This window comes from Drosophila obscura, unplaced genomic scaffold, assembly GCF_018151105.1.
Source record: "Drosophila obscura isolate BZ-5 IFL unplaced genomic scaffold, ASM1815110v1 contig_36, whole genome shotgun sequence".
NCBI classification, from domain to species: Eukaryota; Metazoa; Arthropoda; class Insecta; order Diptera; family Drosophilidae; genus Drosophila; species Drosophila obscura.
In genome coordinates, this window is record NW_024542824.1 from 33,545 (window position 1) to 59,043 (window position 25,499).

Sequence of the window (25,499 nt, forward strand, 5' to 3'; positions counted from 1 at the left end):
GCCATCTAACCAAACGCGGTCGAATGCCTGTGCGACATCCAGAAAAACAGCGGAGCAATACTCCCGTCTTTTAAATGCATTTCGTATCTCAGAGGTTATACGGTTTACTTGTTCAATGGTTCCGTGTTTTTCGCGAAATCCAAATTGGTGAGTCGGGATGGCACCGTTGATGTGTAGGTGTTGTTTGATACGATTCAGGAGCAGCTTTTCAAATATCTTTGATAGGCAAGGCAGTAGGCTGATACACACTGTCTAATAATAGTACACCTCTACGTGAACTACATAATAGAAACGTTTATTGTATTGAAAAGTAAATTGTCCCACTTATTCTTTAATATCATTAATAAAAACTTTTATAGTATATGTAATGTTATAAATGAAAAGGTCCATTTGTATTTTAAAGTCGTGTCAGGCTGTCAAAATAATAGGTACCTTCAAGTGTTCTAGGATAAAATGTTGTAACTGAATATTTATTTTTTTTTGGCTATTAGTTAATACTAGTATCGTGTCCACCTCATTTGGACCCTATACCTGCTACTTAATAGCCTGCGGTATGGTGTCTCTACCACTTTGGCCCCCCCTATTATGCTTGTTGAAATAAACTGGCTATCTAACCCCACGTCAATTGGATTTAAGCGGGAGTTGCTAGGCCACTTAAACCAATTTATGCCCAAAAAAGTGGTCAAAAGCCTGGTGTGCTGGGTCGTATCTTGTTGAATACCACGCAAGCATTTTGTTCACATAGACTCCCCAATATAGCTGTATCCCAGCGTTCATTTGTTCGTTGTTGGAAAAGTGGACCTAGCCGTACCAGGGCCCCCTCTTATATTGCCACCTCCATGTTTGCGTTTTTTGGTGAAGCGTGGTCAATTCCCCTGGGCGTCGTACATCCTTAACCCAAATAATTTATGTTCGTCGCCCACAAAGCCCTCCGCCGCGCATCCTCCCAGCTATGAAGTTTAGAAAAGTTAGCCCTGGCTTTGCGCATAAGTGGAACCCTGTTCTCCCCGGAGGTTGGCTGTGTAGCCGTCTACGGTTGTGGAGCCTAACTCTGCCTTCCTAATAGCCTGCGCTTAATGGGTCCTTGCCAGGTATATGTAGTGGTCAAGTGTTATGCTTGTTTCGGGTCTTCCCCGCGTTTCTGACTACTCCTTATGCTTTAACAAGTTATGGCTGTATTGGCAATGGCACGAGGTTGCCCCTCAGTAAGAGCCAATCGGGCTCCCCTCTGTACAATGAGATCCCCCTGGGAAAAATAATTATTTGTTATGTTTTGCTTTAGTTAAATGATTTACATTAAACGGCCAAAAAAGCAAGTTCCAATACTATATTGAAGAATACTGACCTGTACCTTTATTGTCAGCCAAGTGTGTGGTCAACTCCTTTCGGTAAAAGCCTGTTGGGGGTCACCTATTTAATTTTTTTGTCAAAGTGCTATTGCAAACAAAAAATAAAAAAAATTGGAACTCTAAGTACGATAAAACTGTGTGATTGAAAACCGTGTACCTATTATAGATCATATGTGTAGGTCTATATGATGATGGCTTGGACTTGTCTTTTCCGGCTTTATGGATCATTGTGATGACTGATTTCCTCCATTCTTGAGGATAATAGCCCCATTTCATCATGCTGTTGAATATCATAGTAAGGAAATACACTGCACAGCTCGGCAATTCTATGATCATTTTAGGAGAGATGAAATCGTGGCCCGGAGCTTTCTTTTGCTTTGACATTTGGTCTTTAATGACCCTTGTGACTTCTCCTGATTGGAATATGATAGGCGGAGTAGCTTCGGGATTGTTGGTTGGTGGGAGCACAAAGCTATTCGTTGCTGGGTGCGGTTTGAAGACGTTTTCTAGATGGACGGCAAATGTATTTGCCTTCTCTTTGTTGCTCTCTCGATTGGTGGGCATACGCCTGATTTTGCTTTCTACAGTGGGAATCGTTGGCAGTATGGTTTCCCCCACAGTTGCTACATTTTTTGGCAGATGGGTCCTCCTTATTTACGGGGCAGGCCTCAGTGAGATGAACAACACCACAGGCAACGCAGACTGCCCGTAGAGTGCAATAGGTTTTCGTGTGTCCATATTCCTGGCAATTTGTGCATTGGACCGGTCCATTTCGTTTGTGTGGTTCCTCAACGGTGATCAACTGCACCGTACAGTAGGTATTGAAGCTTGTATATTGGGTGAACTTCATTTTTACTTATATGCATACTTTCAGGTGTCAGTTATACTTTGAACATTGGCTGGGGAATTTTTTTTCTTTTTATTATGTTCATTGCCATTTTGACTTCGAAGCCCTTATCGTTAAGTCCATCTATTATCTCATTGATTGGGACTGTTGGTTCGATTCCTTTGATAACCACTTGTAATCCTTTGCTACTTTTAAGTTGGTAGGTGTAGTAAATCATTTTTTCATTTTCGAGGTATTTCGCAACTGATCGATAGTTTTGTTCGTCATTGACTTGTATTTTTGTTTCATTTATATTACCCCTTTTTATGTACGTGACATAGAATGTGTTTGCGCCAATTGTATCAGTTATTTTTTTGACCAGTTCAGCACAATTTGCCTGTCGAACATAAATAGGTGGCGGTCTTAATTTTTTGGCCTTGGGTGTTTGGGTGATGTCATCTTCATTTGGGACACTTAGTATCGCAAATCTATTGTTTGCTAGTGCCTTATGTGGCACAGTGTTCTCGGTTATTTTAGTTATTTTAGCTGCATTGTTGTTCTTCACATTTTGTGGGCTCAATTTTCGTTTGATTTGCACATAGCGATCGAGCCCAGTCTGAATTAACGCTCCGTTAGCATTTTTTGAACTTATTGGTTGGGAGAGTTGGGGCTTGTCGCAGTGGGTCGACAGTATCGGGCGCTGAGCAATTGCAGTGGTTGTTGTTGTGGTTGTTGTTGTGGTTGTTGTCGTTGTTGTGGTCGAAGACACAGTTTTGAGCGAGGGCACTGTACTAGTTGTTGTCGATATTAGCAAATCGCTGGTTAGGCAGTACGAGTCGGGGGATGGGCACTGAGCACTCCATGACCCACTTTCCAATGCAGGGGAGAGAGAGCGTGCTCTCTCCTCGTTCACTTGCAGTGATGCAGTTTTTGTTGGTACTGCTGCCTTTGGCGAGCGTATAGAGAAGTACGCGTTGTTTTTTGCTTGCGAGAGCCGACGCTCGTCTTGTTGTTGTTGCCGGACTTGGCTCATTTTGGCTTTGGTTACAGTGCTTGTGCTCTTTACCGAGCTGGTGCTCTTAAACGTTGACATTTGTTCTTTTCTATTATTTCTATTAGTCTTTATTACTCGATTGGATGGTATTCATGGGCAGCACGATCACTAGTACCCATGCCTACCCCGAGCGCTTTTTCGCGAATTTAATTTATGATTAATCGCGATTAATTGATTTAATTGATTTTCACCGCGGAGCGATACAAAAATACGTCTGTAGTCGTTGACGGTTGACGCTGGTGGCAAAATTAAAACATATTTTATGAACGCTTTGAATAAAATAAATGTACACATCTAATAGAAAATTTTCCAGAGCTTTAGCGAATATAATTTTCAAGATAATTTTAGTTTAGGAGATATGAGCACTCAAAGTTGATAATGAAATGTACAAAAATGTATTGAACCCTTCTTCACTTTATAATTTATCAAGCTGGGCCCACTTTGCGCGTCTGCTGAGCGGTCTTGAGCTCGCTCGGCTCTTTTCTTACGAACAGACGAAGCTGTTGGACAGCGGGCTCGCGGTCAGAGACGAAGCATAGCCGAAAAGAGAATTGAAACCCCGCGCGCTCCCTCTGTCCATGGGGCGTATCGGTAAGCCTCGCCATAGAACAGCTTTTTGGTCGCTCATGCAGCATGCATCTTGGTACAATACCTACGCAATGCAATGCATTCTGTAAATGTTTTTTATAGTCATATTTGCATTATTTATACAGCAGTATTTGCAATATGCTTTATTTTTATTAGTTTCGTCGCAGTTTTCGTTCTTGAAACCTGGTTGGCGTATTTGCTTGTAAGATTCTTTGGGCACAGTTGGCATACCTTGTCATATGTAATGCCATCAAGAATGTGTAAATGCAATGCCACACTGTTGGCCAAGTCAAGCTGAACTGCTGAAGCAGTTTAAAAAGCTCAAATGAGATTACTGGTCGGAAATGCAAAAATTCTTCCAGAAATTATAACCACACCTACATATGGGCAGTTCCGCCAAAAGGTCCACCAGGCCAAAAATCATAAAAAGTCAATAAAAACCGATTTCCATAATTGAAAGGTAACTAATTTACTTTATTGACATATAATTTCATTAACTTTCATCCTAAAACCTATGAAAATTAGCAAAAGTTCACGTTTTTGGTATTTTCTGGTATTTTTATAGACATGTTTTCTTTTACTATTATCTCCTAGGAAGAAAGTGATTCTTAATAAAAGTTTCTCCTTAAAGTCTTTCTTACATATTAAACTACCTAAAACCATTATCAGAACGTTGGTCCAACCTCGGCTAACAGTATATTTTTAGGCTTTTATAATCGCGGAATTCGGTAACGTCACGCCAGTAACGTTCGCCAGATGCCTACGCGGATTTTTAACAAAAAAAGAGGAAAAGTTTTTACATTTAATAAGTTTGAAAATTAACTCTCAATACTTCATTTATTACCACAAAAAATTTTATATAAATAGAGTATTGCCATTTTGTACCCCAACCTCGAAAACCACTTCTGTTTTATGTAACGCACTTTCAGGTCATACTTTGGCTTATATCTTTAAAATCGTACGCTCGATTATTTCCACTATTCAACGAGGATAATCTTTTTTCCAAATTTCAGCTTTTTGACTATTTTTTTCAACATTTTGTCGTACGAATGCAACGTAACGCCAGATAGGAACTGCCCATATACAGTGGCGAGCATTTATGGATACATGCTCATCACTTCTCAGTTTAAACGTAACCACTTAAAAAATTAGTCAATTCTTGTGATCCTTGTATTTTTTTTATATATTCCTTAAATATATAGAAACTAGCAACCCTCAGCGGGTTCGCTCGCAAATAATTTTGAAAAGAGATGTGCAATTTAAATGTTTAATGGGTTTTTCTTGAGTGTGGATAGAAAAACAAAACGTTCGTGTGCGTAAAAATAAAATTTGCTTAATATAAAAAAAAAGGAAAAAATTCTTAAAAAAAAAAAAAAGATTTGTTTAAGAAAACAAAAAAAGTAATCTAAAACGAGAAGGAACGTGCGAGTCGCGTCCCCAGAAGCTGCTTATACCCTTACTCAGTCAGCATATACATTTTTGAGCATTTGATTTTTTTGAATTTTTGAATAAAAAAAAAAAATTTAACATATTACATTTGTTTGCTACATCTGATATCCAAATCTACAATGTATATTCTACATCTAACATGTAGATTCTACATGTACCATTTAGATTCTACATGTACCATTTAGATTCTACATCTTTTTCGCTAGAGGGCGCTCGCGCACTGAACGCGGCAGAGTGTGCGAGCGAGAAAGAGATTGGTAGCGGGTCTCTGGCAGGAGGGGGCGGAAGACCAACAGAAAATTAATTTCTTCATTCTGGCTATAATTATGATCCGATCTAGTTCAGATTCGGCAATCCGGTAGATATGGGCATTCTCTACGATACTGCGCTTTTAGTTTTATCGTATCTTTAAAAATGTGCCGGCCACAGATTTTCGTCTTTTGTAGGGGCGGAATGGGGTTGGGCGAAGTTTTGAAATACACTTGTAGCAGTGTGATATCAATTGAGTCTGGAAACAAAATTCGGTTCCTCTAGCTTTTATAGTCTCTGAGATCCAGGCGTCAAACAAGACGGACTGACGGACAGACATGGCTCTATCGACTCGGCTATTGATGCTGATCACTTTTCTCAAACAAAGACACAACTCATCGATAAGGTTTTTCCTAACATTGCTTAAAATTCCAAAGAAATTGTATGCGTGAGCGAAAGAGCTATATTGGCTGCAGAAAACGTTGATGTCAACGAAATGAATTCGCAGATTCAAAAAAAGATAGCTGGCGAATTAATGACATACAAATTGATTGAGTCCTTTACAAATCAAGATGATGTTGTCAACTATCCAACGGAGTTCTTAAATTCGCTGGAATTGCCCGGACAACCGTCTCATAATCTGCAACTAAAGATCGGTTCGGTAATCATTATGTTGAATACAAATTAGCAACGTCCTTGTACCGTTTTGATTCCACGGATTCCTTCGATTTCAAATCGGCTGATCGGGCAGGGTTTGAGAAACGCCATCTGTACGGCATTAGTAACGTTCTGGGTAGCTTTCTCTAGTGCTCCCGTTTGATGGATGTCCCCTTCCGGGGGGTTGAGTAGCACCTTCTTCACGGTTGCGGAGAAGCGGTTCCAGTCTGTCCTCCTGGGATTGCGGTAGGCCTTGGGCCTCTCCTTGTTCCATTTGATGCTGCTCACTATCCTGTAGTGGTCCGAAAAGGAACACTCACTGGACACGTGCCATTCATCGATGGTAAGAGAGTCGCTATTCGAGGCCAATGTTATATCTATAACGTCTGCACGGTTCCTGTTGCGGAAGTTGGGGTGGTCTACCCGGTTGCGCACAACAAGACTTGCGGACAGAATGTACTCGGACAGCGACTGTCCTCTAGAATTTGTACCCGTACTTCTCCAGAGGGAGTGATGGGCATTCGCGTTGCAGCCTAAGACAATAGATCAGGGCCCTGACATCCTCCGAGGGTGGGTCTTCTTCTTCGTACGGAAGATATGCAGAGGTCGGGTTAATGTTTTTCCCGTCCTCCCTCTCACATAGTGCCACCATTTGGTCCGGAGTGCTGTACCTGGAAGAAAACAGAACATTAAGCTCGTACTTTACCACGACACAGGTTCTTAGCTTACCCGCGGGGTGTGGCGTGGTCTTGGTCTCCGCTGGTAGGAGCGACTCCGTTAAGCCGCTCGTACCTCCGCACGCTCTGCTCGTGCTTCTTCTTAAGGCTCCTTTCCCTCGCGGTCAGCGTATCGGGGTCGATGCCCTGTATGCCGACAGCCACTTGCGTTAGGTCTCAGCCTCCTGCCATTCGACTTTAAACGGTTACAGAGAAGGAAACGTTTCCGACCCCATAAAGTACATATATTCTTGATCAGCATCAATAGTCGAGTCGATAGAGCCATGTCTGTCTTGTTTGTCGACTAGATCTCAGAGACTAGAAGACAGCGATGCCCAGGCCCATTGCCCTGCGAGCCCTTTTGTTTTTGTATTTGCCTCCAGCATAGGAAACCAATTCTTGTATGCATACACAGTTTGTGCTGTGTACCAGCATACCGAAAGCCAAACAAACAACTTTGTGTGTATGCGATCCGTCCAGCAAAGAACGGTTTTGTCTCTTCTCTGATTGGTGATACCCGACTTTTGTTATGATTTTGTTGTTGTCTTTTCTTCGAGATTTCACTGTTCCCTTATTCGTATTTGTGTTTTTGTTTGAAAGTATTGGTTCGTGATCTGCCGTAAGCTGACTTTGGGCACCCCTGCTAGCTAGGGAGCTAGGGCAACCAAATTTGGTTTCCAGACTCATGTGATATCACACTGCTAAAAGTGTATTTCAAAATTTCGCCCCGCCCCCTTCCGCCCCCACAAAGGACGAAAATCTGTGGAAGGCACAATTTTAAAGATACGATAAAACTGAAAACGCAGTATCGTAAAGAATGACTATATCTACCAGATTGACGAATCTAAATCAGATCGGATCAAATTTATAGCCAGAATGAAAAAATTAATTTTCAGTTGCTAGCAAAACGCCTATACGTAGTGATCTCTCGTCGGTCCAAAAATCATTGAGCCATTTTGTGCCGACTCCCGCTAACTGTTGCGGTCAGCCTAATACTAAAGCAGTAAGTTGTTCAATCCAGAACTTAATTGTTCAAGAAGAGCTGTCCACATCCTGCAAGGCTCGTCCGCAGGAGATCTTGGCAAAACGTACGAATCACAGGATCCCTAGTAAGAATCATCTGAGGATAAACGGTAGAGCATCCGGATCGTCAACAAGTGTGGCCATCTCAACAAGCTTCACTGTAATATTGAAGCACCAAGCTGATCGACCTGAATAAATTGTTCAATTCACAACCTAATTGTTCAAGAGGAGCTGTCCACATCCTGCAAGTCTCGTCCACAGGAGATCTTGGCAAAACGTACGAATCGCAGGGTCCCTAGTAAGAATCATCTGTGGATAAACGGGAGAGCATCCGGATCGTCAACAAGATTGGCCATCTCAACAAGCTTCACCGTAATATTGAAGCAAAGATAAACACAAGTATTTATGTCGTTATAACGACGTATCATACAAATTTAAATCCATATTAACTGAAAAAAAAATCTTCGTTCCATTAACCAAAATTTGCAAAACTAGCATAACTCATTCACATTCAAAACAATCTAGAATAAGATAATATATTCTACTACGTTATACCATCTCATTACCTTATATTAATAACTTCGTAAAATTATTCCGCAGCAAATAATATTCATTATTTCCGTATTAAATAAGAAGGCTAATGGCTTGGCAAAACGGACTTATTAAACCACCCGTACTAAGTTTAAAACAGTAACAGGGAGCTGACCGACAATTAAGACAGCAACAGATACAGATGCAGGGACAAGAACATCATCAACAGAATAGAAACATGGCCGAGCGCGAGGAGTTGATTACCCTTATTACTTATGTTGTCACACAGGCAATAAAACAACAAGTGCCTGCCCTAATCGGACAATCGAATAACCAGAACCAGATCTTCTTAAATGTACCAGATCAGAGCATAGAAACAACTTGGCCGACCTGGACAGAGTTCCAGATGTAGTTAAATGCATTAGAGAGTTTTCAGGTGACCATTCCCAGTTTAGGTCTTGGAAAATTCTTGAAAATTATACATCCTTGCAAGGGACCCCAAAATACTTTGGCATTCTACATGCTATTAGGAATAAAATAACTGGGAACGCCGATACAGCTTTAGAATCTTACAACGTTCCTTTAGATTGGGGTCCAATGGCTAAAGTATTAGCTTTACATTATGCAGACAAACTCGATTTAAGTACCTTAGAGTATCAAATGACCACAATCGTACAGACAAGCAATCAATCCGTGGAGGAATTCCATCAGACAGTTTTTAAGCATCTTTCACTGATTTTAAACAACATTTGGAGCATGGACTTGACAAGGAAATCAGAAAGTTTACTAACAAAAATGTACAGAGACAAAGCCTTGGACACGTTTGTTCGAGGACTCAAGAGTGACCTATCACGTCTTCTGGGAATGAAGGAACCAGTGGATCTACCGCACGCTTTACATTTGTGTATTAAGATTGCTTATGCTTTCCGTACAACAGGACAGAAACCTACTCCATTACCCAGAACACAATCATCCCCTATCAATTCAGGACCTCGCCAAAAGCCAGTCTCCCATCAAGGGTCATACAGAATGCCACAAGTCAATCCAAGAAATTACTACAACCAACTACACATCTCAACGGTATAACGGATTTACTTACCAACAACGACCAGTTGCACCACCTCGCCCTGTGACACCAAAACCTCTTCCACGACCAGAACCAATGGACGTAGATTCTAGCGTCAGGACAAAACAAGTAAATTACATGAACCAACCAAATTTTGATTTTGGCAAACGCTAACCAAGTCACTCAGCACCAGCTGAAAAAAAAAAACAAAGCAACTTCAATATAGAGAGCAATGAAACAGAAATCAAAACTCATGACATCACAATCGCGGAATAACACGAAACATTTGGTTTGGTTTCCAATCCGATACCAAACGCCACACCTTTCGAAGATGCTTTAGTTGGTGGTAATATTGAGATTACACATCATAAGATAGCAAATCTATTTAAAATACCTGGTATTCCGGTAAAATTCTTTTTACTTCCAACACTTCTTTTGATGCCATTTTTGGTAATGACAGTCTAAGAGAACTAAAAGCAGTAATTTTTACCGATAAGAATTTTATGACGATTAACAACCAAATCACCATACCAATAAAAGAGAAAGAATACCAATAGAAGCAGTAAACAATATAAGTCCACGGATGGATCATTTGAGAGAAGACCATAACATAAATTAATGGTACAGAATCTTCTTAGCAGATATTCACGTTTATTCGCAAAACCTGAAGAAAAACTCACTTATACCAATAATGTCACTGCAGAGATACGTACCAGCTCAGAAACTCCAGTGTACTCAACATTTTATCAACATCCAATGTCCCTTAAAGAAGAAGTCGAAAAACAAATTTCCCAGATGTTAGAAGATGTCATTATTTAACCTTCCAAGTCTCCGTATAACTCACCTGTGTGGGTTGTACCAAAGAAGTCAGATGCATTAAGCGGAAAAAAATACAGGGTAGTAATCGACTATGGGAAGCTAAACAAAGTAACGGTCGCCGACAAATATCCAATTCGCGAAATAAACGAAGTACTTTCCCAATTAGGTAGCAACAAGTTTTTCACCGTACTCGATCTCAAAAGCAGCGGATTCCATCAGATTATACTAAAAGATTCCGATGTTGAAGCATTCTCCATCAATAATGCAAAATACCAGTTTAAGAAACTTCCCTTTGGTTTGAAGAATGAACCTTCGATTTTCCAACGCAGAAGAGAATTACGCGACTAATGAAAAGGAATTGTTAGCTATAATATGGTCTCTTAAAGCACTAAAAAACTATTTATATGGCAGGACTTAAGTAAAAATCTTTAGGGACCATCAACCCCTTACTCATTCGCTTAGTAACTGGAATGGTCCAAGAATAAAGAGGTAGAAAGCGCACCCAGAAGAATATGACTACGAATTGTTATACAAGCCAGGGAAAGATAACATAGTAGCAGATACCCTATCTCGAATAGCAAATAAAAACGGAAAAAAAAAGTTAACTTATCAATCCTGGAAACTTTAGCAACATCAAAATCCGATTTTCACAAAGACAAGGAAGAGGAAATTCCTAAAAAACATAATAGAGTCCATCGCAATGGAATAGAGAACAAAGTTCAGTTGTCGAAACAATTTGTTTTCCCAAAAATGAGAAAAAATTGATAGATTGGTAAAACAAAGTATAACTTATAAGGAGCAGAAATACGACAGGCATCCGTCAAACACCGAATTGAAAAAAACTCATATTCAAGAATATCCTGGTCAATTAATCCACATAGATATTTATTTAACAGAGGGAATGTTGGTATTAACGGCCATTGATAAATTCTCAAAATTAGCACAGGCAAGAATCATAAAATCGAAATCCTTAGAGGATATACATAAGAACGCCTTTAAGAGATCTTGTATTCTACTTTGGTGTCCCAAAGTACATCGTTATGGACAATGAAAAGTCACTTAACTCAGCCTCAATAAAATTCATGCTTAAAGATCAACTTCAAATTGAAATTTTCACAGCACCACCCTATAAAAGTGCAGTAAAGGGGCAAATTGAAAGATTCCACTCCACTTTATCAGAAATAATGCTTTTAATAAAACAGGATAAGACTCATAAAACCTTTGAAGAACTGCTAGACAGAGCTATCTATGAATATAATTACACCTTTCATTCTGTAACGAACCAACGACCACTAGAAGTGTTTTTTGGTAATCAAAGAGAAAAATGTCGACATAAAATACGCAATAAGTTTTTGTTTGATCGAAGAAACACACAAACAAATTTTAAAGCATTTAAAACTCTAAAAACGAGAATGTTTTTTTTGTCAACTAAACTTAAAAGATCTCCGATGTAAAAAGTAACATATTTGTCAAGGCTGATTGCGAAAGACTTGTGTCATGAATTGTCAAAGATATAATAACGTTACCATTTAGACTTATAATTATATAGTAACCCGTAAAAGAACCATATTGTCTAAAGCTCCAAAAAATGAAAACCCTCTCGAGGACAAGCTCCAATTAATGGGGAGGAGCTAAGAATAATAATAAGCTGACGTCGTGTGCCGAGGACGAACACGCTGTGCAGTTCAGGTCGTAGAACACCCGGTTCATTTCGTACGACCTGAACACGCCGTTTATTTCGTACGACCTGAACACTGTCCATTCGCACTTCTATAAAAAAGCCGAGCTTAGAGCTACGAGTTTAGTCTTAAGATATCCCTCAAAGAGATAATAAAAGAACTGTTAAATAAAAAAAAACAAAATTTTTAACTTACATATAAAAATAACCTTAAAAGTCAGAAAATTAGTTTATAGCACTTTTTTCGTTGCGATTTGAGTGTAACATCATAACTTTTTGCGTTTTGCGATAACTTGAGCATGGCTGAATAATTTTGTTTTGGAAACAGTTGATCGGTTTATCTGTTGTCGCTATTGCATACGTGAGTGACTCTTCGCTAATACAGGTTGCTACGTCCGAGTCTGCATTGTCTTCCAACTCGTTGGCGTGACAAAGCATCAGCTTAGTTGGTTTGTAGAATACTTTTGCGCCATGCTCGTCGATAAACGCATTCCACCGATTTGTCAGAGGCATCTGTTTTTGAATGGTTTAAAAAAAAGTCTTGTGGACAATATATTTTTCAGTTTCGAAAACGTTTTTATCTGGTTCTTGGAGAGTTTTATTTTAAATTTCTCCACGCTTGGCTTGAACAACTTTGATTTTTCCTGGTATACTCTCATGTCTGCGTCGTGAAGACTTCTAAGGACCCAGTCGATATCCTAAACGTTGTCTTCCATTTGTTTCAAAGAAAATAATCACTACTAGGGGCGTTTCTCAGCCCAAAGGGAAGTCTCCGAAACTCATATTTCCCGTTGTTGATGGTAAATGCTACCTTTTCCCATACGGTTGTAACTTGTAAATACTCCAACAAGTTTTTCCATATAGCAATAAAATCTCATAATTTTCGGTACACAAGAAAACCTTCTGCGTGTTAAATACCCATTTTCATTACACATAGTCCAATTGTGTTACCCCTATACTCTTTGATTGAATATAAAAACTGACATTCAGTGTCATTCGTTTCCGACACCATATATATTATTGACTAGCATCAATATCCATTTCTTTATGTTCGCCCGTCCCGATGAGAGCCTACATCTCAGAGACTATAAGAGCTAGGGCAACCAAATTTTGTTTCCAGACTCATGTGATATCACACTGTTACAAGTGTATTTCAAAATTTCGCTCAGCCCCTCGCAATGAAGGAAAATCTGAGATATCCACAATTTTATAGACACGAGAAAACGCAGAATCGTAGACAATGTTCATATATCCTAGGTTGACGAATCTGGATCAGATCGCATCAGTATTATAGTCAGAATGAACAAATTAATTTGCAGGAGCTACGCTACCCCTTCCACGTGGTTACTCAACTCCATCTCTTTCTCTCACGCACTCTCCTGTCGGAGAAGAGCGATATAGAACGGCGTGTTCGTGTGTGAGGTAAGAAGGAGTACCAGATGAAGTGGAATTAAGAACAATACCGGAAAATTGAATTATAAAATATTCTAAAATCTGACTCACTGAACACCGGGTACCGCGACTTTAGCCGAGGCTCACAACGTTCCCACTCGTTCTGATCTGAGTGCAAGGCTTAGCTGGCAAATATTACGATTTCAAATGCAAAATGTATAATTTTCTTATCAGCGACGCACAGGTGGCAAAAGGCATTTTCTGAGTGAGCGCTTTGAATAACACTACTCGACAAAATCGAACTTTTTTTTTCCTCAAGGATCCAAACCAACTTTTTCTGATAGATATGGGGATTTAAAATTTTTTAAAGAATTATGGTTTTTTTTCTATGGCAGAACTTTTTTTTGAAGAATTTTTGAAAACTGGTATTTTTTTTTAAAGCTTTTTTCAGAGGTAGCGCTTGTTTTTTTCACATAGCTCTAGTATCTTACGTCTGGTTGTAAAGAACTTTGCTATTTTGAAAAGGTAATTAAAACAGCTAAAAGTTAAGCCCAAACACTTTGTGATTACAGCTTACCGTCTGGGAAATATAAAGCATTGAAATGCAAAAATGATGATTTTTGTGCGGTATTTTTTACGAAATTTTGACTTTAAAAACTCAGGAAAAGTCGAAAAAAAATTATATCTTGTGTCCTCTATTTTTTTGTGTATAGGTGCGTTAATTTGGCGTCGTTTAAGGTATCGCTCATTAAAATCTATGGAGAGACTTTGGAGCTAAAATTCGTTAACCAAACCTAAAATATGGAAAAAATGAACAAAAAATACCTTTTGGAAGGTTGCGAGCCCAACTGCCAATTGGGAACAAAGCAAACGAACAATGGTTGTACATTTGGTACCTGATCGCGTTCTGTTCATTTTTTCCATATTTTAGGTTTGGTAAGCTGTAATCACAAAGTGTTTGGGCTTAACTTCTAGCTGTTTTAATTACCTTTTCAAAATAGCAAAGTTCTTTACAACCAGACGTAAGATACTAGAGCTATGTGAAAAAAACAAGCGCTACCTCTGAAAAAAGCTTAAAAAAAAATACCAGTTTTCAAAAATTCTTCAAAAACAAGTTTTACCATAGAAAAAAAAAAATATCATCAAACCATTTCTAAGCCCCAAATCTTTAAGAAAAAGTTCGTTTTGTTCCTTGAGGAAAAATCGTGTTGACTAGTGTAATTTAAATACCCGAATCTGTTGGAGACTTTTCCAAGGATTTCGAAAATGGAAATTTTAAGAAAATAAGTTTTTTAGTTTCGCTGATATGAGCATACAAAGTTGACCATTTATTGTAAAGCTTTTGGACACTGTAGTACCGTGTTCTCTTGCAATCTATATTTTGAAAGATTTTTATTTTAAATGCAGTATATTTTATGAATACATCTTAATTTGTTCAGTAGTGTGAGGTCCTATTTCAGGCTGAGGTATGCATCAGTCTGTCCAGGGTCCGCTACAAGAAAATTTGTAGATTGTAGGTGACTTCAGTTGTCGGGCTGGCTTGAAAATGCAGTAGGCAAGCGAGAAATGATGATGCGAGAGTTTTTGTCTGTTGGGTTCTTGGTTTATTCAGTATTATTCATTCACTTAATTCTTTTACGTTACTACTCCGGCTTGTAGTTGAATGGTGCGCTGGTGGACTGCCTAGTGCAGTGTCTTGGGTGTGTGACTGAGGGACTGCGTAGTGCAGTGTCTTGGGTGTGTGACTGAGGGACTGCCTAGTGCAGTGTCTTGTGTTCGGGCTGATGGACTGCCTTTGTCTTGTGTTCGGGCTGATGGACTGCCTGCTCTTTCGGCCGATCTTGGCCCTTTTATGCAGCGGGCGATCGCACCTGAGACCCGGAAATAATTGCTAATTGCTAACTTATGATTATTGGTGACAATAATTGTGGGGTGTGGTAACTAGGTAAAAGCTTGGTGCTTCGTTGGCAATTTTTGATAGCTATCAATTGGCAGTTGGGCCTGTTCATTTAAAAAAAAAATACCAGACTTCAAAAATTCTTAAAAAAAAAGTTCTGCCATAGAAAAAAAACCATAATTCTTTAAAAAATTTTAAATCCCCATATCTATCAGAAAAAGTCGGTTTGGATCCTTGAGGAAAAAAAAAGTTCTATTTTGTCGAGTAGTGTAGTGGGTCAGTGTAGCTTGATGACTTATTATTATTGGGTGACAAGTGGGGTTTTGCTGAGACTGCATCGCAGTAGGTGCGGGCTGCAGTTGGGAATTGGGTTTAGGACATATTGCGACATATCGCCAAGAAGTAGGTGACCGAGAATTTCGTGCTGTGTTTTTCGCTGATCGCGAGTTCTTAATTTTAGAAATTGCGTGAATTGCTTAAGACTATTTTATTTTCCGGAGTGCTGACACACTGCTATTTGTGGAGAACCGTGGCTCGTTGGCTCTGTGTATATTATTTTGATTATTGTCTCCCGCAAGCGTGGATGCGCTGACCCTCCGCCGTTTGTGACGAGCCACGGCTAGAACCATGGTTCGTTACAGAAGTTATTAAATTCATCCATGCTCCGGTTATCGCAAAAAGTTGCGATTTGACTGTCAAATCTCGAAAAAGCGTGCTCTGGCTTTTGTAAATCGCAAGATTCTTACCATTAAAAAAAAAGGAACGTGTGAGTCGCTTCTGGGGACGCGACTCTACTTTTATACCCGTACTCAGTCAGTATACATATAAACTTTTAAGCTTATGATATATGTAAAATTTTAAAATATTTTTCATTTGTTTGCTACATCTGTTATCTACTTCTACATATACAATGCATTTTCTTGTACCATGTAGATTCTACATCTCCGCCAGCGGGCGCTCGCGTACATAACGAGGCAGAGTGTGCGAGCGAGAAAGAGAATGAGTAGTGCGTCTCTTGTTGGAGGCGGGGGAAGCAACTGAAAATTAATTTTTTCATTCTGGCTATAATTATGATCCGATCTAATTCAGATTGGGCAATCTGATAGATATGGTCATTCTCTACAATACTGCGTTTTTTGTTTTATCGTGTCTTTAAAATTGTGCCTGCCACAGATTTTCGTCCCTTGTGGGGGCGGAATGAAATACAGTTGTAGCAGTGTGATATAACATGAGTCTGGAAACAAAATTTTGTTGCTCTAGCCCTTATAGTCTCTGAGATATAGGCGCTCATCAAGACGAACAGACGGACATGGCTATATACTCTATGAGGTCGGAAACGTTTCCTTCTCTGCGTTGCACGCATCCACTTTTACCACAAATCTTATAGAGAAGTAGAGAATGACCATATCTACCAGACTGCCGAATCTGAATCAGATCGGATCATAATTATAGCCAGAATGAAGAAATTAATTTTCAGTTGCTTCCCCTTCCCCCTTCTGCCAACGACAACGCAAGTCAGTTTCCTTCTCGCTCGCACACTCTGTCGCGTTCAGTGCGCGAGCAACCCCTAGCGGAGGAGATGTAGAATCTAAATGGTACATGTTTAATCTACATGTTAGATGTAGAATATTCATAATATATGTAGATGTAGATAACAGATGTAGCAAAAAAAATGTAACATGTACAATTTTTTTTTTTAATTCTAAAATTCTAAAAAATTTAATGCTCAAAAATGTATATACTGACTGAGTACGGGTATAAGTAGAGTCGCGTCCCCAGAAGCGACTCGCACGTTCCTTCTCGTTTTTAATTTATAGTTGATGAGACAAAACAGCTGTTTGCTATCGATACCCCGAAAAGTTGCAGTATTTTGAAAAAATACTAGACAGACAACGGAAACACTTGCCAATGATGCGCCGCATGATTTAAGATGCGCATCATCATTGTCTTCCTCTATCTACAGTGCTCTAAAATAAAAATAAATAAAAATTCATCACGGCACGAAAAATTCATTACACTTAAAGTTTGCCAGGAATTTTTAGTTCCGCGGTGCTTGATACCCCGCTTAAAGAGTAAATTTTAATTTTCTTGTTTGATAGCTTGAAAACTATGTGTTTGGTTAAGCAGGCAAATAATCAGTAGATCATAGTCAGTGGTATAGCAGTAGAGTAAATATCTATTATTGTTCAGCACTTTTACTTTTCATGCTCCGGCACGGCAGCAGCCTATGCAGCCGTTCTCTCGCGTCTTTAACTTACACCTTTCTTTCTATCGCCTTTCGCTATGACGCTCGCATTAGGGCACGGGCAATTTGTCCCGCCTGCCCTTTGATTTAGTCTGGACCTAGCAACCACTGCACATCGTCTTGGAATCGAGCTATTCAATCCGACACCGTCTTGTACCGAACCCCGCGTCTACAATCTGACCGTGTTTTGAATCCAGCTAACTCTCCAACCGACTCGTCATCAACCTAACTCGAAACTTACGCTATCCCTTTTACTCTATATCGCCTTCTATACTGTTTACAACAATAAACCATATTTAATCTGAACAACCATCGTCTCGTTAATAAACATATCGCAAACCTACGCTATTGAAAAAGCTCAGTAGCTCAACACTTTGTTTAAACCCAGGGAACGAAATCAGTATCAGGCAGGCTCCGGCTTTCACTTACTTTTGCGTTTTACGTTTTCAGCCAAAAGTCATACTTTTCATTTAAATTGCGAATGTCAGAGCAAAAGTAAGATTTGTTTCCTCCTGTACACATTTTACACACATTACTTTATCTGGGCTGTCCGACTTTGGTATCAAAATCAAAGTCCGACCACCCTATTTGAAAACAATTAGTAGCGCACCAATGTTTAACATTCGATTAAAAAATTAACAAAAAAATTAAATTATTAGGCATAAATAGGCATAAATTTTAAATAATGTTTTAAATTATTTTCTTTTTAATGTGACCTGTTTAGTATTTTAAATTATAATTTTATAGTTTCTTAAAGTTAAGTTTAACTGTTTTTCATGTAAAACCCCAGCACTAGAAATATTTAAATCAAATTTACAGCTCTTGGTGATTTAAATTTGCCAGGTACTGTTGGTCTTCGGTAAACGAGTCTAATAACCTTGTGCCCATGTCACGACATGACTTTATCGACGGCTTGCTAGACCTATACCTGTCTCAAGTCAATCATGTGAAAACTTCCTTGGGTCGGTTGCTTGATCTGTGCATTGTCTCAGTTCCGAATATAGCGTTGCTAACCCGAGCCTTTCCGCTCACTTTACCTGAAGACTCCTACCACTCTACATTCGAAGTGTTGGTCGATATTGGGCCTACTGTATTGGATCGAACGCTGCTTTCGTGAAGCCGAGTTTACGAAGCTTAAAAACCTCATTAGTGATTTTGAGCGGACCGCTCTGTACTTGTGCACTGACGTACGAAAGGCACAAACTATGAAAGGCACAAACTTTTTACAATGTACTTGAATCATTTTTTTATTCTTGCTTGTCCCACTTGTTTTACCAAAGAGTTATCCAGTCTATATATAGTCTCTATAAAAAATTTCGAGAAGTCTTCTCTCTCTCGCTATGTAATAGCTCGGTCAAATTTCTCCGTTCTTAACGCTCAATGTTATAAAAATTAGCTATCTCGATGCAGGATATGATTTTCTTATAATATTCACCCTATCCATTAACTCTTCATGCTTTCCCCCATCTGGAAGGAATCTTTTATTATTCCGCTCCATAAGAGGAAAGGAAGCAAGTCTGATGCAAATAATTATAGAGTTAATTATCCGCTATTCCTAAAATGTTTGAAAAAATTTGAAGTCTACATTTGCAACATCTCTGCAAATCCCTTATATCTCCGTCTCAGCACGGCGGCGATCAGTGATCATTAAAGGCTTCCAAGGTAACTTGCATACGGATGTCAATTACACTGATTTCAGTAAAGCAATCGATTCTGTAAACCATTCCCTTCTAGCACAAAAATTTGACCTTTTATGGTTTCTGCCTTATCTTTTGAGATGGATTTCTAACTACCTTCGTTCTAGGTCTCAGAGAGTCCTCTTCAAAACCCCTCCACCTTAGGTACTCTGGGTACCCGGCAGCCTCTAGGCCCAACTTTTCACACTCTTTATTAATGACCTGCCTTCAGTATTAACAAACTCTCGAGTACTCATGTATGCGGATGATGTTAAAATGTGCGTCCAGAATAAGGACATTTCATTTCACTCTCGCTTGCAATCCGAACTCAATAACTTTCAGTCATGGTGTTGTGCAAATGTGTTACACATAAATGCCTCGAAATGCAAAGTAATGAGATTTCATCGCTCCAGCCCCTTTTTGGCTCCTTATAGCCTCTGCGGTGGTTCTCTTGAGATAATTACTTTGGTTGATGATCTTGATGTTAAACTAGACCCAAAGTTAAAGTTTTCTGAACACATTTCTACCATGGTAAAAAGGGCCATGGTCGTGCTTGTGTTTATAAAGAGGTGGTCACAGGAATTTGACGACCCCTATTTAACGAAGACTCTCTATATCTCGCTTGTTCGTCCGATTTTAGAGTACGGCTCTTGTGTATGGTGCCCCCAGTACAAAGTACACCAGGACCGTATAGAATCAGTCCAGAAAAACTTTTTTCTCTGCGTGGCCTTAACTGGGAAGCAGGTGTGAGACTGCCATCTTACCCTCGTAGATTGCTTTTAATAAACCTTCCAACCTTAGCTAGTCGTAGAAAAATGCTTGGGGTGATTTTTATGGACAATCTGATCAAGCGTGACGTAAATAGCCCCGGCTTGTTGAGCCGCATAAACTTTACGATTCCTATTAGATATACTAGAAACTTTATTCCTTTGTTCCTACCGCTTTGTAGATCAAATTATTCCTTGCACGAACCATTTAGGGTCCTATGCTCGGAATTAAATTCCCTCTACCATATAATATCCACCACTAATTCCCTTCCTCTTCTTAAATCACTAATACTAACATACCTTTCCCGTAATTAGTACAATTTCTTAGCTATCTTAGCTAGCTATCTTTGCATGTTTAGCTCTTTGAGTTGTGTTTAGCACTAATTTTACTGGAATTTTAGTCTAAAACCTACCTTTCCTGCATGCTCGCGATCGGAAAAAAAAATAAAAACTTATTATTCTCTTGTTCGAAAAATATGGAAAATATAGCCAACAAATATATCCGACTATAAGGATGACTTGCGAAAAAAAAAACCGTGCATTCGAAGACTCCAAAAATGTCTATGTAACCACGTGGGTTTTCGGTTGGTCATCGAAATAGATAAAATGTACAAAGAATGCTACTTTAATATGATTTTTCATAAAGCTAATAAAATAACCATTGTCTTCCAGCCGAAAAACTTGAAAAAACCATAAATAAACATAAATCATTTGCAGAGTTGTTTATATTTTGTTCCCGCACATACAAGTTTTTTTTTAGGTGCTATGTTCAATTTGTTTTGAAATCGCGAGCTCACTTAGCAACCGGTTTCAAATCGTAAAAATCTTCCGATTCACGACAACCGGAGCACGCTTTTTTGCGATTTGACTGTCAGATCGTAACTTTTTGCGATTTGCGATAACCGGAGCATGGCTGATAGTTTTATTTTAAGATCAAAATTAAAAAAAAAGTTTTCCATTTGAAAGATGAATTTATTAGCTAGCAATACCCATACCTCTAAAAAATACATTTTTTAAATATCTGTAAAAAAAAAGTTTTGCAAAAAAAAAATAACATTATGCATTTTTAAATCCCCAAATCTACCAAGACAAGTGGGTTTAGTTCGCAGCGGAAAAATGTTGTTATTAATAATAATTTAATAAAATTTATTTAATATAAAATTTAATTATCCTACAAACTAAAAACATTGGATTGGACTTGGAATGATTATTCTTAGCGCTGTCTATTGGTCTATTTAATTATTTTTTGCTGATAACACTACCCGACACGATTTTTCCTCAAGGAACGAAACCAACTTTTTCTGAAAGCTTTAGGGCTAGACATTTTTTGATTATATATATTGATTTTTTTTTCCTATGGCAGAACTCTTTTTGAAGAAATTTAAAAAAACAGGTATTTTTTATGCGTTTTTTCAGATGTAGCGGTTCTTTTTTTTTTAACTAAGAATCTTCACTGGTTGTAAAGAACTTTGCCATTCTGAAAAGCCGCAGCTAAATACCCCGCCAGGGTCGAACGAAAAGCAAAACTCAGGAAAAGTGTCATACGGTACTCCAAATCTATTTGAATAAGTATTTTTGATTCTTAGAAATATAAGCTTATTACATATTGTCATCAAACCAATAATAATATTTTTAAATCTATTATATTTTTTATCTTTTAGGGATTAATTCAACGATAATTCGAGGCATATGTAAAGTGATTGCAACAACGATAAGCAAGTACAAAGATCTTGAATCACAACTCATCGTTCGACGCCTCTTGGCTGATCTTGTCACTATTCATCATGATTTAACAGTAGAACATATGTTAAATGTCTTCAAAACACTTTTGTTTAAGGAATTTATTGCGGGTTCCCCACAAAAATCTTGTAAGGCGGCTGTTGTCGCATTGGGATGGATTGCTGTAATATTAAAGCTCGCAAATCGCGACTCAAATATTTATAAAACCGAAAAAACAAGATTGATTGAGTATCAGACATTGTTGTATCAAATCACTTTATTGGCGCCACATCAACGATTTGCCGATGCAGGAACGAAAATAATATTTGATTTATGGAATGATAGTAGAACTACTTATGATGAAACTCTGGCTACAATATTTCAAATGGAGTCAAATACAAATGCGACCATTATGATAATGATTATGATAAAATTTGAAGCCAAAATTAGCAAATCCATTATAATGAGATCACATACAGAAAAAGTGGTTGAATATTTCGTGAAGAGCATGATTTCTTGCAAATACAAGCCCGACAAGTCGTTTATTATGGCCTGTCGTCCATTAATGGAATCACTTGCTGAATCCGAATTCGACTTCCATATATATCCTCCTTTAAAAAGGTCAATGTTGCGAAGCCCTGAAAATACTCTAGAAAGTATTGGTCTAATTTTTGACATGGTTAATATCGATTGTAGTCGATACGCTTGTGAAATAGGAAAAGCTTTAATAAAGAACTTATACAGTAAGGGAGACAATGCACGACGCGAATCTCTTGAATCGTTGAAACTTCTCTCGCAAAAATGCTCTGATGCCATTATTATCAAAGAATTATTGGATGACATTTTTTCTGTGTTAAACGGTGCTGATGGCAAAATAAATGTAGTCGAATACAGGATAAATTTGATACAGGTAAATATATATTTTCCTAATCGTAATTTTTGCCCGAACTGGTATCTTGTTATTTTCCAATGTTGTATATACTCAACGAACCAAAACCTTTCTGATAGATTTATTTTTTTCATAGGAATGTTTTTAAAAATTGTATAATAGCGTATATTAAGATTGCGAAGTGTTTCAAAATAACTAATTTCTTTATTTTGCCATGCAAGGCGAGTAAGGAGATTTGATACGAATTTAGTAAAACAGTCAGACCTGAACTGGCCCATGTTTAGCAATAACAACTAGAGGTTTTTTTTTTGAGCTAATACAGTTCAGATTATTAGCCTGACAGGTCACTATGCCAAACCTTTTTTTTTTTAAGCTGAAATTGAATTGAAGTTGCCTGCTGTTAGGAGCCAAATAAAGTCAGACTTGAATCTGCAGCTTCAATCTTTAATTTAATACAGTAAAGTAAACTTTTCGAATTATATCCCTGAGAACAAACTCAACTCAAGAGAGAGTTGAGAGAGGGCAATGAAGAGCGAAGACTAGAAGAAGGTGATACTGTGTAAGAGACTAGATCGCTTCTTTTTCCGCTGCCATATGTCGGCGCTTAGCCGAACATTCTCGACATCTTTCTTTGGCAGCAAGTACAGCTTTGCGATAGCACTTGTGATGGTCCCAGTAGCCTGGTAGCTTAGTCCTCCATTTGGACCTCTCCTGCAGAAGAGTGAGGTACTCCTATGCCAGCGGGAGAGATCGTCTGCTGCAGGAAGTTGACCTACTGCCAGCGATGACGACGATTGAAATTCAACCCAGCCACATCTGGTTCTGAGAAGGTACGGATGGGAGCCGTACCCAAGAAAGCACGTCTAAGTCAATGGCCTTGACTTTATAATAGCAGTGATATGGCACACTAGTGTTCTCAGGTCATCGAAGCACAGCAAGGAACTGGAAGCGGAACGGTAGAAATTATGTTTGGCTGTTTTAACTGCAGCCTCCCAGTTGCCGGCAATGTGGGAAGTGAATTCATTCATTCCCACAAAATTGGTTGCGTTATCGGACAACATTTCCTTGGGTCGACCGCAAGTAAGAACGAATCGCTTGAGAGCGCTAATGAACGCTGGCATCAACAAATCCTGCACAAGCTCCAAGTGAACCTTGAAGGCAAAGCAAATAAATAGGCAGATGTAGCATTTAACGGGTGGCCGAACACAAAATCCACGCTAATAACTGCAAAGGCGTACAACGCCTTCACGCGCTCCTTCGAAAATTCAGCCATAATATGCTGAAGTAGTCGAGGTTTGGCCTTTGGTCCAGCATGCAGATTCCGTTCATGGAAATGTACAATTGCAGCCGATGTGACGGGATGACGCCTTGAAAGAATGACAGGGTGCCGTGCGTTGAAATCAAGTGATGAATTCTTTAACCGCCCACCGACGCGTTAAAACCATTGTCATCCAGGAATTGCGCGAGCGACAAGATAGAGCTCGACGACTGCACCTGCTGTTCGTCACGCAGAGTCTTGTAGTCAGCCCACAACTGCACTCGCTGAATCGAACGATGAAGTATCCGCGTACCACCAACGATGTCAGCTACTGTTAATCTGGACGACTTTATGCGCTGCAGACTTTGAAGGAATATACAAACGTGCGCTGGAGGACTCTCTTGCGCAGCTCCAGTGTCGACATGGATTGAACAGATGGCGCTGGCCACAGGAGTTGCTCATCTCGAAGAAAGTTCCGATGGCAGAGCAACTCTGGACAATATATCCGCAGGGTTCTGGGCGGCTGGCATGTAGCGCTACTCCATCTGAGCAGTTCGCTCCTGAATGTCTGAGACCCAAATCGCATCGAAAACGTTAAAACTTGATGGGTCATTGCGAACCCAAGACATGGCAGTTGTGGAGTCGGACCAGCAATTGAAGCTTCCAGTGAAGCTTAAGTGAAGTTGCTGTATCGCACTGATCAATTGAGAAAGCAAGTCAGCGCCACATAACTCCAACTTGGGCACCGTCAATACCTTGAGAGGGGCACGAGACTTTGCACACAGAAGTTGCACGTACGTGCCATCATTGGCCCTTGAAACGATGTAAATACGGGCGCCATATTCGCCATTCATTCGTTCGTTCTCTTTCGTAGTGACCAGTCGTGTTTTTGTTTTGCGCTCCGCATTTCCCTTTTTTTTTAGTTTCTTAAACAGGCGGTGTTTTTATCTTTAAATTAACTCCTCTACTAACTAACATTAAAATCAATATTTACCGCGGGTGCATGCCTAATAACTGTGTAAAAACACAACTTATTTAATTAATTTTGTGCGTCGGTTAGTCGTGTGTTTGTGTTGTTGCTTTTCGTAAGTACGCCCTCTCATTTAGCCGCTCTTTGTCGTAGTTATTGCTGTCTATCTTTCTCTCGCCATCACCTAACTCTCAATAATTGTTCTTTCTCTCTCGTTCTTGTAACTTTCTCTGCAATAACGCTCTTACCTATAAGCTGTTGCTACAACCACTTTCCTCTCTCATCTTATTTTTACCGATTTCTCTTTAAGCATTGCTCTAAGCATTTGCCATATTTGTTTTCAACTTTTTTCAAAAAAATAAAAGATATCATTATGGAATTTGCTGTCGTCTGCGCCCAAAAAACCTGCAAGAAGCAGATCACCCATGGCCAGCCCAATATCCCTTGCAGGCTTTGCGAAAGCGTAGTGCATGCAAAATGTGTAGGGATCTCGGGCCGTGTATAGAGCTTTAAAAAGCAATATGATCGGCTCTTGGCCATGGACACTCAGTTCAGCAGTTTACAGGCGCTGGAAGTTACGTCCTTTGTCCGACGGCATCCGAAAAACTTACTCCGACCACTTCTTCTGCGCAGCAATTGATTACGTTTGTTACTCCAAGGGCAACGCTGCTGGTGATGCTG

The 25,499-nt window shown here is 39.2% G+C and overlaps 1 protein-coding gene across 3 annotated transcripts in view; it reads left to right on the forward strand.

Annotated features, from left to right (window-relative positions):
• LOC111076189 (eIF-2-alpha kinase activator GCN1) overlaps positions 1 to 25,499 on the forward strand; it is a 43,152-nt gene that overhangs the window by 4,779 nt on the left and 12,874 nt on the right. Inside the window, exon 3 of one of the 3 annotated variants that reach the window (XM_022369872.2) lies at positions 4,831 to 5,162. In XM_022369872.2, the coding sequence (XP_022225564.1) occupies positions 4,831 to 4,838 (8 nt within the window). In that variant the 3' untranslated portion in view covers positions 4,839 to 5,162. Of the gene's footprint in view, positions 1 to 3,659; positions 4,245 to 4,830; positions 5,163 to 21,643; positions 22,612 to 25,499 lie in introns of those variants that run through there. The other 2 variants (XM_022369871.1, XM_022369870.2) reach the window with 2 other exon arrangements.